This window comes from Camelus ferus, chromosome 13, assembly GCF_009834535.1.
Source record: "Camelus ferus isolate YT-003-E chromosome 13, BCGSAC_Cfer_1.0, whole genome shotgun sequence".
Classification (NCBI taxonomy): Eukaryota; Metazoa; Chordata; class Mammalia; order Artiodactyla; family Camelidae; genus Camelus; species Camelus ferus.
The window spans coordinates 20123257-20140968 of NC_045708.1; the positions used below are offsets into that span (position 1 = coordinate 20123257).

Consider the following 17712-nt stretch of genomic DNA (forward strand, 5'->3'; position numbering starts at 1 on the left):
TTTTTTCTAAGAGACATTGCCCAGAGTTGAGAGGGACATTTGGTCTGGGAATGTTAGAGTCTAATGATTTCCATAGCACAGTTAATTGTCAGTGTCGATAGCTGATTCAGTTAAATGGTAATGGTGCTCACCGTGACTGACAGTGGCTCATAGCAAGCTTCAGGAAATATTGCAGCAAAAATAAAGAATGTAATGTTTAGGATGGAGGTGGGGAGTGCTCAATGCAGAGAACGTGGAATTCTTTTTTGAATTGTGGCACCATTTCCAACCAACTATAACTGTTGCATATTTAAACTGACAAATTAAGAAACAGGATTTTTGTTACTCACATTGTTCTATTTACACTGTGTAGCCATCTGAAAGTGTTAGTAACCAAGGATAAAAAAGGAAATTGGACAGTGACATTTTATATTATTTGGTGATAAATACAGGAGTAAGAGGAAACCTCACCTCAAGTATGTATATCTTTGCAGAAACATGCTAAGGGACAAGATTTACTTAAACGAGTGTGTGAACACCTCAATCTTTTGGAAGAAGACTACTTTGGTCTAGCCATTTGGGATAACGCAACCTCTAAGGTGAGGAAACTGCTTGTAATATAAGAAACTGTCCAAAAAAATGGTTTTAATTCATTTCTTGTTGTTAAGAATGTATTTATGCCTGTCTCTCAAAGATGCAGCATACTTAATATTTCTCTTATAGTGGTTTTCACTATCCTATTTATTTTTTAATGAACATATATTAAATTGCTTTATTTATATTCATTTATATATTTATGCATAAAGGGATGTTAAAAGTACTCAATATAAAAGCTGGATTTGTTTTTACAGCAAATATGAACCTGGCTGTGTTAAAAATAAAAAAGTGTTATTGTCCCTCTTAGATAAACATTTATGGGGAAAAAAAGTTGATATCTCTGAATTGTAGTCTAGTTTTAACTTCTCTGATACTGTATAAGAACCCCTTCCGGGGAAGTCAATGGGCAAGTGAATCCTGGGAAACATAGGGCTTATCATAGTCAGGGCATCTGGCAGGTCTGATGGGCCAGTTTCTTACAGGATATGGTTAGGGGGTAATGGGCTGTTCTGTATTTTTTGCTTCTAATTCATCATGGCTAACTTCCAGCTCTCAAAAATAAGACAAAGCAGAATTTTCCTTTGGGTTAAAATGAGATTCTTTAGCTGATCCAGGAAGTAGGCATTGAAGGGAAAGCAATTAGCACATAGCCAAAGTATCTTGTACAAAAATGAATCTGGGGAAGACTTCCTTAGCATTGTCAGGTTAAAGGGATAATACAGAAGCAAAAGCCATCATGGTAGTGACAGTTCTTCCTCAATATATAATGTCTCTTTGAGCCATACGTCTCCAGTCTGGATGAGTTACTTCCTCTGTCGTACATAGCTGACCTTGGTATTTCCCATCACCATTATCCTGGGTATTTGCTTTGCTTCTGTCTTGATTTTTGTTTCCTTTATCCTAGCATTTCCTTGTGTTTTGATAGAGCACTCCTGAGAAATTACATATGGGATTTAATCTTTTTGAGACATGACATGTCTGAAAAAGTCTCTATTATACCGTTGTATTTGGTTGTTAATTTGATTGGGTATAGAATTTTAGGCTGGAAATAATTTGCCTTCATAATTTTGAAGTCATTGCTCCATTGTCTTCTAGCTTTTCATGTTGGCTATTGAGAAGGTCAAAGCCATTCTGATTCTTGATCCTTACTCCCCTCACTCCCCCTCTTTGTAAAATTAAGCTAGTAGAATCTTTTCCCCTACTCTTCTTCTTTCTTTCTTTCCTCCCTTTCCCCTCTCTCTCTCCTTATTTCTACCTTTCTTTTTGTCTTTGGTGTTCTGAGATTCACAGTGATGCATCTTGGTGTGGTTTGATTATCACCCATTGTTCTGGGCCCATGTCTGTATTCTGTACTGGACCGTGATTTCCCAAAGAGTGTTCTTATCTAGCATGTTACCTGCCTTGAGTGTGGTAGGCATTCAATAAGTGTTTGTTGAAACAGTGAGACATATTGTTATACTTTAGACATCACTCGTTAATTGTGAGTTAGGTAAATTACTTTTACCTCTCTTTTCTCATTGGTAAATAGGAATGATAATGAGATAATCTATAGAAGAGCAGGTAGAATGGTGCCCGACATGTAGGAAGCACTCAATAAAAATTAGTTATGATCATTGTTATTATGATAGTAGTATTTGAAAATGAAATTACTAACTAAACAAAACCTTTGCTTAGAAAAATTAGATTGCGTGTCATAACCTAGAGGTACATTCTGGAGCATCGTTCAGGTTGAATAATCTTTTCTTGGGTAGGAATACTGGAGAACAGCATACCTTTTACTTAAAATTGTTGTATCTTGCCAGATTATCCAACTTCATTTTAGTTACCATTCCCTATATATCTATTGTCTGTAAGCCTGATTTCCAGGTACTCTCCCTAGAAGTATATAGATATTCATGAAATGATTAAATCTGTGAAACAATCTTTGTTAGTCATTTATCTAAGTTTTCATAAAACACACAAAGGATTCTAGAGCTATAAGGTGTCTTGGGACTCATCTCCCTTATTTTAGAAATGAGCAAACTGGAGCATATAAAGGCAGAATGACTTGCTCCAAGCTGCATAGTCCAATAGCTCCTGAAATTCCTTGCTTGCTGCCCCTTCGTAAGTGATTTTCTTCTTCAGCTTTTTATTCCTCTTTCCTTGATTATTACATTTTATCTTTGTTTCTCAATTTTTATTTCCTACCTACAGAACTAGTTTCTCATATTGTGGGGGGAAATGTCAACCATAATAAAAGAGAGAGAAATACTTCATCCCCTTCCCATTCCCAGTCTCTGGTGTCTTCTTTTTTGTATGTGAAGGTTTGTCCTTTGTATATGTAGCTTCTCTCCTTAAGAGCTTCTGGGCTTGTGTGTTTTGTTTGTGGACAGTTGGGTGCCTTTAGCAGGGAGGGAAGTTAAATGAATTGACTTTTTCCTCACAAGGAATGGCTTGCTTGCTCTCTTTCATGGTAATAGGCCTATTGCCACACTGAGTCTGGCAATAGAATAGGAAAAGCAGTCAAGCAAACTTCTATAGCCTAGTGAGAGATTTATTACTATTATGAATCAAAGTTATATGAGTTGCTTCCTAGTTTTTATTCCTGCTTGGAATTAGTTGTTTATGAATGGATCAAGGATTTTTTCTGGAGGAGTCCAGAATCCTCCTTTGTGCCCCATTCTAGTCACTAGCCCCAGCACCCGTCAGAAGTAACAAATGTCTTCCTAACATCTATCACCATCAATTAGTTTTGCCTGTTTTTAAACTTTACATAAGTGAAACCACGCAGTATGTTCTCTTAGGCTTGGCTTGTCTTATTCAGTTTTGGGTTTCATCCACATTGTGGAGAACAGCAGTAGTTCATTCATTCTAATTGCTGTGTAATAGTTTATTGTTTGACTATATCACACGTCACTTATGCATTCTCCTGCTGATGGACATTTGCCTGGTTTACAGTTTGTGGCTTTGATGAATGCTGCTGCTGGGAACGTTCTCATACATGTCTTTGAGTGCATATCTTCTCATATTCATTTCTGTTGGGTGTAATTTTAGAAGGGGAATTGCTGGGTTGGAGACTATACATGTATGCTCAGCTTTAGTAGACACTGTCTGTTTCCCAAAGCAGTGTTACCAGTTTACACTTCCACCAGCAGGGAGAGTTCCAGCTGTGCCTCATTCTCACTGGCACTTGGTATAACTCACTGCATTTTGATTTCTGCCCTTATCACTCTGCTGAACTGTCCTTTGCAAGATAAATCTGACAGTTCTTCATCTTCATGTAAGTTGTCCATTTTGCAGTGTTGATGAGCTTGAAACATTCTAATCCTTTGGATTCTGTGATACCAGTCTCTCCTGTTTTGCTCCTACCACTTTGGTCGCTCTTTCTGAGTTTACTTCTCAGCTCTTTATCCTTTTTCATTCCTTAAATGTAAATCTTCCCCAAGGGTCTATCTTTAGTTTCTTTCTTTTCGTTCTGTATATCCTCCATGGGTTATTTTTATCTATTTTTACTGTTTTATCTACCACCTATATGGGAAAAGTGCCCAAATTTATATCTCTGGTTCAAATCTCTCTTCTGAGTGCCAGACCTGCTTATCCAGCTATCTCCTGAAATATGCTACTTGGATTTCCAAATATACCTTGTATGTATATATCTATTGTTGATGGACATTTGGATTGTTTTCAGTTTTTTGCCAATTTTTTCTTCCTCTTTATGAAAATGTATTCCTTTTTTTTACATTTCTTTTTTTAATAGGCAAATAGTTTATTGGAACAGAACAAAGAGTCCAGAAATAGACCCATATATGTATATGGTCAATTGAGTTTCTTTTTTTTCCAATATTTTATCATATTACTTAATTATTTTATTTTGGTTGGGGGGTAATTAGGTTTGTTTATTTTTAGAGAAGGTACTGGGGATTGAAGCTAGGACCTCGTGCATGCTAAGCATGCACTCTACCCCTTGAACTATACCCCTCCCCACTTTCCTACGTTTCTTATTGACTATTATCATTCTCAACAACAACTTCTTATTTGGTCTCCCTGTCTGCAGCCATGCTTCCTCAAGTTTGTGTCACTCCTATTTTACGTTCTTCAATGATTTCCCCTTGCCTAGAACTTGATAAAGTCCAAGTTTCTTAGCATGGAATACCATGGCCTCCATGATGTGGCCCTTACTGTTCTTTTCCGTTTTATATCTCTCCCTTTACTTTTGTGCTCCAGCTATACTGAGCTACATTCAGCAACTCAGATGTATCATGGTCTCTTTTGTACCCTGTGCCTTTCTAATTACTTCCACTTCTATTTTGCCTGGCTCTTGTTTGTTCTTCAAGCCTAAATTTAGATCTCCCAAACATTCTTTTGAAAAGCATTTCCTGAATTCCTCTCTGAAAAAACAAATTGTTCACTGTTTGCCTCTTCCATTAGACTGACAGCTCCTTGAGGAGCAGCACTATTTTTAAATCCTTTTTTTGTAGCTATGGTGCCTAGCATATGGAGGCTAAATAATAGGCTCTGAATTGAATAATTTAAATTGAGTATAAAGTACCTATTCTTATGCACATTGATTTTTATTATCTTGGGCACACCAGTTTTGATTTTGTTTCCAAGGTATAGATACTGAAGCAATAATAATTTGCTCTATAAGGTACCTTATACCTTGGAGTCCCATGTGATTGGCACAAATCTGGATTTGCCCTCTCTATGTCAAATTGATGGGAGTTCTAGCCCTAGAGTAGATTTCATAGAGTGGCTCATGGAATCCCAGTAAGAAATTGGCAGCTTAAGGCTACTTTGGGAGATTTCTCTTAAAAATAATGGAAAATATGGAATCATCTTACTATGTTGGGGAGATGTTCTTTCCAAAGTGGTAGAAAATAGTCTTTGCTAAGAGTTCTGGATTGCATGGTTCTCAGAGGTTTCACAAAACTTACTATTTGGTGCTTTTAGTCTTTTCTTGCCTTTGGACCTACAACACTTAAAGTTCTTTAATCTTAGTGAGAGAAGGAGAAACACCTAGGTTACCCCCTACTTTCTGACAGGGCTTAAACAAGTATATGTTTAGTTTTTATACTGTAGAATAATTTTATATTTAGTTTTTTTTAACATGTATTTCTTAATCACCTGTTAATTGCAGGGGCAGGGGAGACGAAAGGAAATGAGTTCTCTTTGCGTATTGTCCGCTGTGGTGACTATCTTTATATAACACAATATAATATGTAAACAAATAAAAGATTGTGGTGTTCAAGCCCATTCCTTGGGTAGGCAAATGGGATAGACACCTTGGACTTTGTCCTTGTTGGTATAGGATGAGGAGGGGACACTTTATTCCTCTTTTCTAAAAAAACTAAAATTCAATTCTAAACTTTTTGGAAGAGAGAATGGGGAGAGATTGTGAGGAGGCATGAGAGGGGCTCCTGGATGTTGGTAATATTATATATATATGTTCACTTGGATAACTTACTGATCTATACATATGTATTATGTACTTAACAGTGTATCTTATGTCAATAAGAGTGTTGTAGACAATTCAATTTAGAAATTTCTGTCTTTAAATGTTTCTCAGGGAGCCTGTGAAAAATGTTAATGGTGAGGCTCTTTTTAAGTGCCATTATTTTTGCACGGGCCACTGTTAGTTGAGGAACTCTGCCCTTGTTGTGTGCAGATGTTAAGTTGGGGTTGGAGAATAGTGAAGGGAGAACTTAGTGTGGGAAAACAAAATAGTTATTTATTCAGTAAACATTAACTGAGCATGAACCATGTACCAGGTACTGTGCTGACATAGAAAACTTGAATGAGGGTAGGGGTCAGAGTTGGAGGGAAAAATAAGATCTGGGTGATGTCAATAATCCTGGTTAAATATCTGTATTAGTCTTTACAGAATAATAAAAATAACAAGTGCTTATTTAGCATTTCTTGTGTACTAAGAGCTTTACATATATTAACTCTTCTAACCTTCACAATAACTCTGTGAGATAGGCGCTACTACTAATATCTTATTTTATTTCCTCTAATAGATGAGGAGACTGAGGTACAGAGATGCCTAAAGTCACTCAGCTAGGAAGTAGTAGAGCTGGGCTTCAAGCCCAACTGTCTGGCCCCTCATTTCTCTGGTCAAAATTAATGCAAAGAATATTGGAAATGTAGTTTGACCTGGAGGCATTATTGGAGATGGTCAGTAACCCTGGCTCTCTGTTTATGTATTTTGGAGCTCTGTGTGAATGCCTTTTCTTCCTTTTACAGACATGGCTGGATCCTGCCAAAGAAATAAAAAAGCAAGTTCGTGGTAAGTGAATATATCCCTTTTTATAGTTCTTTCTTTCTTTTAGTAGGTCAGAGCATTTCCAACCATTTTCTGGCTGTGAGTCACTTTAGAATCCTGACTATGGCAGATGGTTTTGAAATTGAGATAAAGCCTTCCTTTGGAAGGTGAAGATTCCATAATAGAAAGATACAGCAGAGGTAGACATTGTTGAGATGTAGGTCAGATCTTGGTGATTTCTTTTTTACAACCAGGCAAAGTAAGGGAAGATAGGAATGACTGAGAAAAATAGAAGGTGGAAAAGAACAAAGAACAGAAGAGAAAAGGATATGGGAGTCAGTTCTCAAAATGGTAGCAATTGAAACTGCAGTAGCGTACAATTAGGAGTTTGCTGCCTGATTCTGTTCCTTTTAAATTGTTCTGGACTATTGAGTTCTAACTTTCTCCATGTTTTCCTCTCTGTAGTTCTTTTTTGTTCCTTTTTGACAGTCTTATTCCAAATTGAAGTATATAGGAAACTTCTGGAAAGGAAAAAGAAAAGAATAGAATAATGAAAATTTCTTGCCAGTGGCCCTCCTGACATTGTGGCTTTCTTCTAGCTCCAAGCCTTCTGGCGTATATTACTACTGAATACGCTGCTCAGACTGGTGTCCTGGGATAGATATGTCTAAGCTGAAAAAAAGTGTAGATTAGTATTTCGTAGCCCCAGGCCCAATGGACTAAAGGGTAGAGACATTTCCCTCCTTGTTTATGATTACATGGCCTTTTAGTTTAGTTTTGAGGATGCTTGTAGGAACAGCAATAGATGTTTATTCATCATGATTAGTAAGTTTTAACTATATTACCTGAAAGAAATTTTATTTTTCATTTGTTTCTTAAAAGAAACCACTTTTATTATGGTGAAATATTTTCCTTTAGACCCTATTTATTTATATTTCTTATGATAGAGAAACAAAGTACTCCTTTGGACTGGCAACTTTCCATATTTGCTTCCTGCCTATAAAATCTTGCTATAAAATGCAAGTCAGAGTGAAAAAAAATCCAGAATATTTGAGACATGATAAGAAAAAACATGATTCCAGGCCCCTTTCAATGAAAGTACTTTTAATATTCAATATTACTCAGGAACAAATGATTATGCAAGAAGACTCTTTAGGGAGAAAAGTTGGAACAGAGTTTATGATGAGTTGAGAAGAATATTTAGTGGATTATCTTCCAGGCTATTAAAAAAAAAAAAAAAAAAAAGAACTCCTGTGAAGAAAAAGAACCTAAGATCAAGTGTAAAAAAAAAATTACAGAATAATAAAAATTCTTTCTTCAACATGGGAAAGAATAAACTGTGTCCATAATACAAACTTTAATAGGGAATCAAAATGTAAAAATTTCATTGAGCCAAAGAGAAAATTGACATTTACCTAAGCAAAGATTTTAGGTTTTTAAAACAGATTTTTCATCACACAAATAATGTATGCCCATTGTGAAAAATTTGAACATTATGAAAATGTATCATGAAGAAAGTAAAAGGTCTCCAAATCCTATCATCCAGATATAATTATTGTTAAATTGGTGTAATCTGCAAAATTTTTGGTAGGCATATATGAATTTTGCTTTTCAGAAATACAGTTATATGGGGGTGACGGTAATAGTTTAGTGGTTTAGAGCATGTGCTTAGCATGCACAAGATCCTGGGTTCAATCCCCAGTACCTCCATTAAAAAAAAATACAGTTATACTATACACTATTATGCAGTGTATTTTCTTTGTGTTGTATATTATGCCATACGTAATTAAAAATTTTAAAAATAGGTAATGTAAATATGAGGTATAAAATTAAAATATATAGATGAATATAATTCAGGGTAAATCTCCCTTCTTCCCTTCTCTTTAACTAATTTCTTGTGTTCTTTCCAGACATGTTCTGAGTGTATATAGACATACATTTTAATATAAGTATGTATTTAATGTGTGTATTACATTTTATAGATATATATTTTAATAAATATATTTAATATAAATATGTATATTCTATATATATTGATATAAATATGGAAGCACTCTTTAAGATAATTTGGATACTCTTTATATCAACATATATCAATTTATTTCATCTGTTAAAAATTTTTTTAATGATTATATAGTCAAAACGTGATTTATATGTCACCAGTCCTGTTGATGGACATTTTGGGTTAATCTCAATAGTTTGCTATTACAAGCAGTGTTGCAGTGAACATATATATATCTCTCTGTATCTGTTCACTTAGATGTATCCGTAGTAAATTCCTAGAAGTAGAATTTAAAAAGTATGAATATTTAAATTTGTAATAAATATTTACCAGCAAGATTTTTTCTTATTTCAAAAACGATAGAAAAGTATGAAGGCTAATGTAATAAATACCCATGTACCCATCACTCAGAATTAACTCATGTTAACATTTTACATTTAAAATAGAAAAGTACACATAAGGTTTGTTTCTTTTGTTTTCATCCTGGTCCCATCCCCTTCTCTGCTTATCCATAGAAATCTATTTTCATGAATTTGGGGTGATTCAGTCCATGTCTTTATATTTTTCCTTCATATTTCTATATCCATATACAACAGATAGTATTGGTTTGCCTGTTTTGTTTTTTTTTTAAGTTTCCCTTGGACTCAACTTTATCCATTTGAACCTTCTTCTGATATTTATCTAAATCTCTTTCCCTTCTCTCAGCTTAATTTTTAGCTTTGTTTAACTCCCTTGGTTCTAAATAAGAGAGATCTCCCCCTGCTGAGTCAGGCTAGCCACCTCCATCCATTTCAGAGCAAAAACTAGAAATCCTTATACCTTCTAGATATATGTAAAATACTGATGTATAAAATAATACAAATTATGTTTAAGAAATTCTGTAGCCCGGGATATGCCCCTTCTAAATGCATCCTCTTCTCCTTCCCCTGCAGGTGTCACCACTGTCCTGAATTTTGTGTTAATGATTCCATTAGGTTTTTTTGTTGCTACCTAACGTATGAATGTGTATCTAAAAATATTATGTTTTACCTTTTTGAACATCATAGAAGTTGAATTACGTAACAGTTAATCATTTGTTATTAGCTTTTCTTATACAACATGATTTTGGAATTCACGTCAGTTGAAAAAAATTTTCACAAAATAATTTTTATTCTTTACTATGAGATAGCCTCTGACTTTATTTTTTCATACTCTATTTCACTTTTTCAAATGCTGATTTTGACCCACTGAACTGATTGTACAGTTGATCCTGATCCACAGGTTAAAAAAACCCCCGACACTGATTGAGGGTATATACCTGAGAGTGGAATTGCTAGACTATAGAGTACGTTTACCAGATATAGCCAAATTGCTCTCCTTTAAATTGATTATAGTAGTTTACACCACCACTAATAGTGTATGAGATAGTTCCTGTTTTCTTGCCTCAGAAGGCAGGAATTTTTTTTCAACTATTGATTTTAAAAGTTTTTGGACATAATTTCAGACTTAAAAGTTGAATGGAACAAAGAATTCCAGGATACCCTTCACCCAGATTCCTCAAATGTTAATATTTTACAACATTTATTTTATGTTATTTTCTGTTTATACACACACACACACACACACACACACACACACACACACACGCGCGGCCTTTTTTCTGAACCATTTAAGTGTAAGTTGCATCATTCACAATAGCCAAAAGGGGAAAACAACCCAAATGTCCATCAGTGGATAATGGATAAACAAAATGTGATATATCCATACAATGGAATATTTATTTATTCTTAAAAAGGAATGGAGTACTGATACATGCTACAGCACAGAGGAACCACAAACACTACGCTAAGTGGAAGAAGGCAGACATAAAAAGCCACATTTTGTATGATTCCATTCATATGAAATACAGATCCATAGAGACAGCAGATTAGAGGTTGCCAGAGGCTAGGAGGAGGGTGGCAAGGGAGTGATTGCTTAATGGATACAGAGTCTCCTTTGTGGGTGATGAAAATGTTTTAAAACTAGATGGAGATGATGGTTATACAGCATTGTGAATGTACTAAGTGGTACTGAATTGTACCACTAAATGTACTGAATTGTATACTTTAAAATGGTTAATATTACATGAATTTTACCTCAATTTACAAAAAAGTTACAGTCATGATATTCTTCTACCCCTGATATACTTCAATTTGCATATCCTAAAAACTAGGAATTTTCTTACATACCTGTAATACAATTCCTAAAAGCCAGGAATTAACATTGAAACAATATTATAAACTATAGGTGCTATTTGTTGTCCCAATAATATTCTTTATAGCAAAAGAAAGTACAAGGTGATACTTTGCATTTAGTTGTCACATCACTTTCTTTAAAATGGAACAGTTCCTGAATCTTTAACATATTTCATAACATTGATAGTTTTGCAGAGTCCAGACCAGTCATTTTGTAAGTGGTCACTTTGGGTCCGTCTGTTATTTCCTCATGGTACACGAATCTTCAGGTTATGTACTTTTGGCAGGAATGTCGTTGAAGTGCTGCTGAGTTAGAAGGCAGAAATTTTAAGGTTAAAATATATTAGAGCTTTTCCAGCCTCCATTTCTTTCTTTTGTTAAACATTCTCTATAAGGTATTACTAATTACAGCTGACCCTTGAGCAACAGAGGTTTGAACTGCGTGGGTCCACTTATGTGCAGATGTTTTTCAATAGTAAATATTATAGTACTGTAGGAGGTGTGGTTGGTTGAACCTGCGGATGCGGAACTGTGGATAGGGAGGTGGATAGGGAGGAACCGTGGATGGGGAGGAACCCGGGGATGGGGACTCTACCTTATACACAGAGGGTCTCGGCCCCTAACCCCAACGTTGTTCAAAGGTCAACCGTTTATGTATTGTATTCTAGAAATGGTCACTGACTAAAACTTAACTTTACTATTTTTTGAATTTTAAGTGATTAATTATTTTAGCTTCTCTGTTGCATTTAACTCTGAGCTTGCTTGCAGTTAAACTGGATATCTTATTTAGCAATATCACAGACTTGTATCTCTTGTATGGAAAAGAATAGGAACCAAAAGTTTGAGTTCCTCTTACTTTTGTTGTTAACAAACATAAAGGAGTTAATAGTTGGAACATTTCTGTTTGGATATGGTTATTTCTAATATAGTTAAACTTCCTTATTTGGGGTTAAATGAAGAGGAAAAAGCCAACTGGAATACAGTTTGGTTTTTTTTTTTTAAATTTTAATGTTTTCATTTGATGAGATCTAGTAACTTGAGGTCATTGGGGGATCCAGATTAATGTGTAGATAAATAATTTTTATATGCTAGTACCTGTTATCCTTCTTTTGTGCAATCTTTAAAAAAAAAAACTATTATATAGCATTCTCATATGACCTTCACAACAATGCTGTGAGCTCAGTTACTTTATTTCACTCATTCACTCAACAAATAATTCTTGAGCAGCCAGGATATACCAGGCACTGTTTTAGGTGGTCGGAATATACACGAAATAAAACAGAAAAAATTCTTGCCTTCGGGGATTTGCATTGTAGTGGGAAGAGACAAAGATTATTCTTTAAAAATGATACACACATACACACAGAGTAGTACATGTGCAAAGTACAAAGTTCAAATGGTGTAAAAGAGTATATAGTGAAGTAGATCTCCTATTCACTTTCCCCTCACTCTCAGTTTCCCTCCCCAGGAGTTCCCCAACTGCTGTTAGTATATAGTATACCCTTATAGGGATAGTCTCTGCATATATAATCATACCTGTAATATGTACTTTTTTCTACCCCAAACTTTCACAGTTGCTTTCCAAATGTATTGTTCTTTGCCTTGATTTTTTTTTTCACCTAACACTATATGGTGGCGATGTATCTTTTCTTGCTAAATAAATACATTTAGGCTGTTTCCAGGCATTTGCTATTACAAATAATACCTTATACAGATATCATTTGACCACATTTAAATTTATGTTTAGATACATTTTACATTTTGATAGGTATCAAATTATTCTCCATAGTGTTGTGCCAGTTTACACCCATACCAGCAATAGAAGAAAGTACTTATTTTCCCCAACTGTGGGTGTTACTAAGCTTTCTATATCAGTTACTTGACCCAGAGCTCAAAGAGAAACAAAAGTCATGCTTTTTAAACTACTGCTAATTTTCTTTCCTTAGTGTTATTCTTCTATACAATTTAAGAATTGCCATTTATATATGTAATGAAATAACTAAATTTATGTTTAAAGTTCTTAAATGCTGAATTCATATTTATTAAACATTCTTTTGGCTATCTTGTTTCCCATAGTGACTTGGTCTAGCGAATACATTTTTGTATGTAGTATAGAAGTCACCTTTTTTATGTATACCTGGGAATTATGAGTTGACAATGATTAGACTGGTGTGGTTTTTACCATATCAGAACGTGAAACAACAGATGGTATTTTAATTTACAGTATTTGTAGTGTAAATACTGCCTTACCATCCCCTCCCTATCTTTTATGAGAAACAATTATGGGATTGTTTTTCTGATCTAAGTTCCATTTAAAGTTTTAGGGATATGAAACATTAGAAGTGGGTTGATGGTAGATGTTAAGATTGGCTAAATTTGAGACAAATTTGTTATATCGTCTGGAATTTACCTTTTAGTTCAAATTTTGAAGGAAAATATCAACCATTTCCAAGAGACTCCTATATTAAATATTTTAACATGCTTAAAACTACATATTCATTAAGACATTCAGACTACTTCCAGTTTTAATTTGTATATTGTCATTGCTAACTATTAGCAATAAAAGTGACATTTGAAAAAGAAACACTGTGGACTGAATGAAAAACAGTGTTTGAAACACAGATGTTTGTAGTAGGGTAGTAGAGTCCAGTGGTTAAAAGCATGGAATTTAGAATATGAGAACCCTGGATTACTACCTGTGTATTTTCTTAAGCCCCTATTTTTTTTTTTAAATAAAATGAACTAATAGTAGTATCTACCTTCTTGGGTTTCTGTGAGAATTAAATGATTTAATATATATGAGGGCTAGCTTAGTGCCTGGCATACAGTAAGCACTGAATAAAATGTAACTCTTGTGTCATAACCAATCATACTTATTTCTGACTGAGCTCAGGCTCCACTCTTTGGGAAGCCAACAGTCGTACTAGAAAAACCATGAAGGGGTAGCACTTAGCTGGAAAAACTGAAATGCATTCTCCATGTAACTTTCACTCATACTCTCTGATTTTCATTGTAGATAAAAAATATGAAACACTTGTATGAGTTTTAGGATTGAACTCTTGCAGTTTTCATACCTACAATATTTTTATTAGAGCTATACTTTCTAAGAGCCACCTATATTGCCTCTCCCTTGTTATTTCTAAAATAATCTCCTAATCTCATCCATATTAATGGGAAAAATGCTTTTGTTCATTTGAGATAATTTTGAGAGATACCACAAATAAATAATGCCAACACCAAAAGAAAACATTCATGGATCATTTGAATGACCTCTGAGGACCAGAGTGTTTTATAGGTCATATTTTGAAAACTATTGCTACAAATATGTTGACCTATAGGATGGTTTCCTTCATGTTATTTTGCCTATACAGTTTTGTAAACAAATTATTAAATGAGGTAAAAAGATGAGATACTCTCTCAGGTGATATCTAAACAACTTTCTGTTTTTTCTTTTTAAAACAAAAATAATAGTTCATCCACAAAGCATGAAAATATTTTTTAAAAACTCAGGGGATAAAAGATTTTTGGGAGAATATTTTAAAATATTTCTAACAACCAGAAACGTAGACATAAGCATAAAATTCTTTTGTGTTTATTTTTACAGGTATTCCTTGGAATTTCACATTTAATGTAAAGTTTTATCCACCTGACCCAGCACAGTTGACAGAAGATATAACAAGGTAAGTAATTTATTAATAGTTAAATGTGTGGTAAGTAATTGCATTATCATAAGCTCTGTGAATTTCTCCATTCAGAATAGAAGAAAAATGATGAGCTATTAAACCTAAGATAAAATGTTTCTGGTCACTTCAAGGGAGGCTTGCAAATAAATGAGCCTCAAAACCTCAGATATCTGCGACTTGCCTGGAGGAAACTGGCAGGGGAGTTAACCTTACTTACTGTAGGTATTTTGCCATACTGTGGACAAGGAACCTATAAACCACACCATCCTCCAAAGGACAAGACACAGATATAGTGGCAAAATAGCTCTGCTGTTTGTTTTAAATACTCCTCTCCCACCGTGTTCTTTCTTAAGGGATCAAAAAGCTGAAGTCTCAGTGTTAGTATTATTTCTTCCTATTCCCCTTTTAAATTGTATGATTAGGTACATGAACTGAATGTTCCTCAGTATTTTTTAAGCGCACTTAATTTATGAAATAAATCTAGTACTCTTTAAAAACAGCTTCCTGATTCATTTTAAGAAAGTGGCCTTTATTGGATTCTATATAAATATTGGCAGAAAAGGAAAATGGAAACACAGTATATTGTAATGAATACTACTGTACATGTTTATGTCCATAGCATCTTGCATGGAGCCTTATACATAGTAGGTTCTTGGCAAAGGTTTGTTCAGTTGGACTATTGGTTGTTGAGAATCTGCTAATTCTGGTTTTGCTGTCAACTGTCTGATTTCCAACAAGTATATACTCTCTGGGCTTCAGTTTTCGTCTCTCTCAAGTAAAAGAATTGCCTAAGACTCTTTAAAAAAGTCTGATTGGTAAGTCCTGTGAAATGTCTACAATGTGTATACCATTTTAAAAAATTACTCTTTGTCTAGTTATCCTTAGTACATTCTTGAAGTTGAGTTGCCATATCTCTGCCTGAAAAAATTGTCTTGATTATTTCTTTTCATATTTGTTATATTTGTAATACTTGTCTCTTAGAGTTGCTACTTACTCATCTTTATTCATTGAGGTTTTTTTTTTTTAATATATACAACGAAACAAATCCCTAAAAATCTGTACTAATTACTCATATTTTATAGGAGTTTAAGATTCTTGTGATTTGATTGGCATTGCTCTGATGTTTTAAAAAACATGTATGTAGTGACTAATCATAGATAGTAAAAATGACTGCTCATACATATGTTATTCAACATCTTATTATGGTCAAAGCAAAGATATGATTCTAATTAATACAGGCAGTTTCGATTTAATCATACCCCCCAGTTTTCCTGTTTGGTAAGAGTCAGAACTGGTTAACTGAGTCAGAACAAGGGCTAAGGAGGTCAGCGCCTTGGGTGTGAATAACATGGAGTGTCTGACATGTAGGGGCACTCAGTCAGTTTGTTTGACTTAACCCTTTCAACCCCAATCTGAAGTTCCAACAGTTAGCACACAGGTGGAATCAAGTTGTATAAGATGGTAACGTGTGGAAGGCTCTATGCAATTTAAGCCCATCTTGGAGGCAAAACATACCAAAAAATGTTCATATCCTAGTGGAAATGTATCAATAATGTCATCTTTGTATATGAGAGGCAGTATCTACACATTTGGCCAAGCAGTGTGATAAAGAAGAAAGGGCCCGATTTGGGGCCAAATAGCCTTTATTACTATCTGACATTGAACAAGCTTAGCCTCTGAGGCTGCCTTCTTACTATGATCTGGCAGAAATAACCATCTCACAAATGTCTTTGTGAAGACTAGATGAGATAATTTATGTGTATGTAGTAACTTGGTGCATTCAACAAAATATTAGTTTCTTTACCTCCTTCAGACTTCCCCCAGCTTTTCCTCTTTTCTTTCTAAACTGCTTTCCAACATAGTTACAGTTTTTCTTTTAACTTTTTATATGGAAAAATTTCAAACACATGGAATACAAAAAAAAAATAGTACCACGAACAGCCATATATCCTCTACCTAGATTTAGCAATTATTAGTATTATTTCATATTTACTTAATCACTTTTTCATTCTCCCTCCCTACCTCTGTCTCACGTCTTTTCCTTTTCCTCTCTCTGTATTTTGTTATTGTTGTTGCTGACATGGTAACATATTTCTCTTTTGGCTACAGGTATTATTTATGTCTTCAACTTCGGCAGGACATAGTTGCAGGACGTCTGCCCTGTTCCTTTGCAACCTTAGCGTTATTAGGTTCTTATACCATCCAGTCTGAGCTGGGAGACTATGACCCAGAACTCCATGGTGAGGATTATGTTAGTGATTTTAAACTGGCCCCAAATCAGACCAAGGAACTTGAAGAGAAGGTCATGGAGCTGCATAAGTCATACAGGTAAATACATCTCCAGGGTTTGTTCTGTTTGTTTTGACAGTAAATTTAAACCCTTGACCTGGGATTGATTCGGGTGGGAACTGGTGCCATAGAAAGAGTCAGCTTGAGCTCAGTTCCCTCCCAATTCTTTGATCAAGTCATTTAAACTCCCTGAACCTCAGTTTTCTCATCAGAGTAATGGGTATTGCATTATAAGATGAAAACTAAATGAGGTAATGTATATAAAGCACTAAGCACAGTATCGGGCACATAGTAGGTGCTCAACAAATTACAGCTATTATTGTTATTATTACTTTACCTTTTTTTCCCCAGATTTTAAATGTATTACGCTGTATTAGAGGCCTTGAGATCCTTAGTGCAGAGGTTCTTAACTTGAGGTCTGTGTACAATGATAGATCAAGGGCCCATGAAACCCTGAAGATAATTTTAATCTTTTAAAAGTCTTTATTGAATTCACTGCTTTTTTTCCCCATGGAAATAATTGGTAATTATCAATTATTTATATGGGAGTATCATAACACAATTATCAAGAACAAGGGCTTATAGTCAGACTGAACTGGGTTGCATTCTTGGCTCCTCTTGGTCCTGGCCTTGTGACCTTGGGTAGTTCACTTAATCTCTCTGAACCTCAGGTTCCTTATATGCCTGATAGAGATAGTTACCACAGAG

At 34.8% G+C, this 17712-nt stretch overlaps 1 protein-coding gene across 32 annotated transcripts in view; it reads left to right on the forward strand.

Annotated features, from left to right (window-relative positions):
* The window catches only part of EPB41 (erythrocyte membrane protein band 4.1), a 169265-nt gene that overhangs the window by 80830 nt on the left and 70723 nt on the right, over nucleotides 1-17712 (forward strand). For all 32 annotated transcript variants that reach the window (XM_032495675.1, XM_032495670.1, XM_032495690.1 and 29 more), the window contains 4 exons: nucleotides 474-578; nucleotides 6799-6841; nucleotides 14637-14712; nucleotides 16825-17043. In XM_032495675.1, coding sequence (XP_032351566.1) covers nucleotides 474-578; nucleotides 6799-6841; nucleotides 14637-14712; nucleotides 16825-17043 — 443 coding nt within the window. The remainder of the gene's footprint in view (nucleotides 1-473; nucleotides 579-6798; nucleotides 6842-14636; nucleotides 14713-16824; nucleotides 17044-17712) is intronic.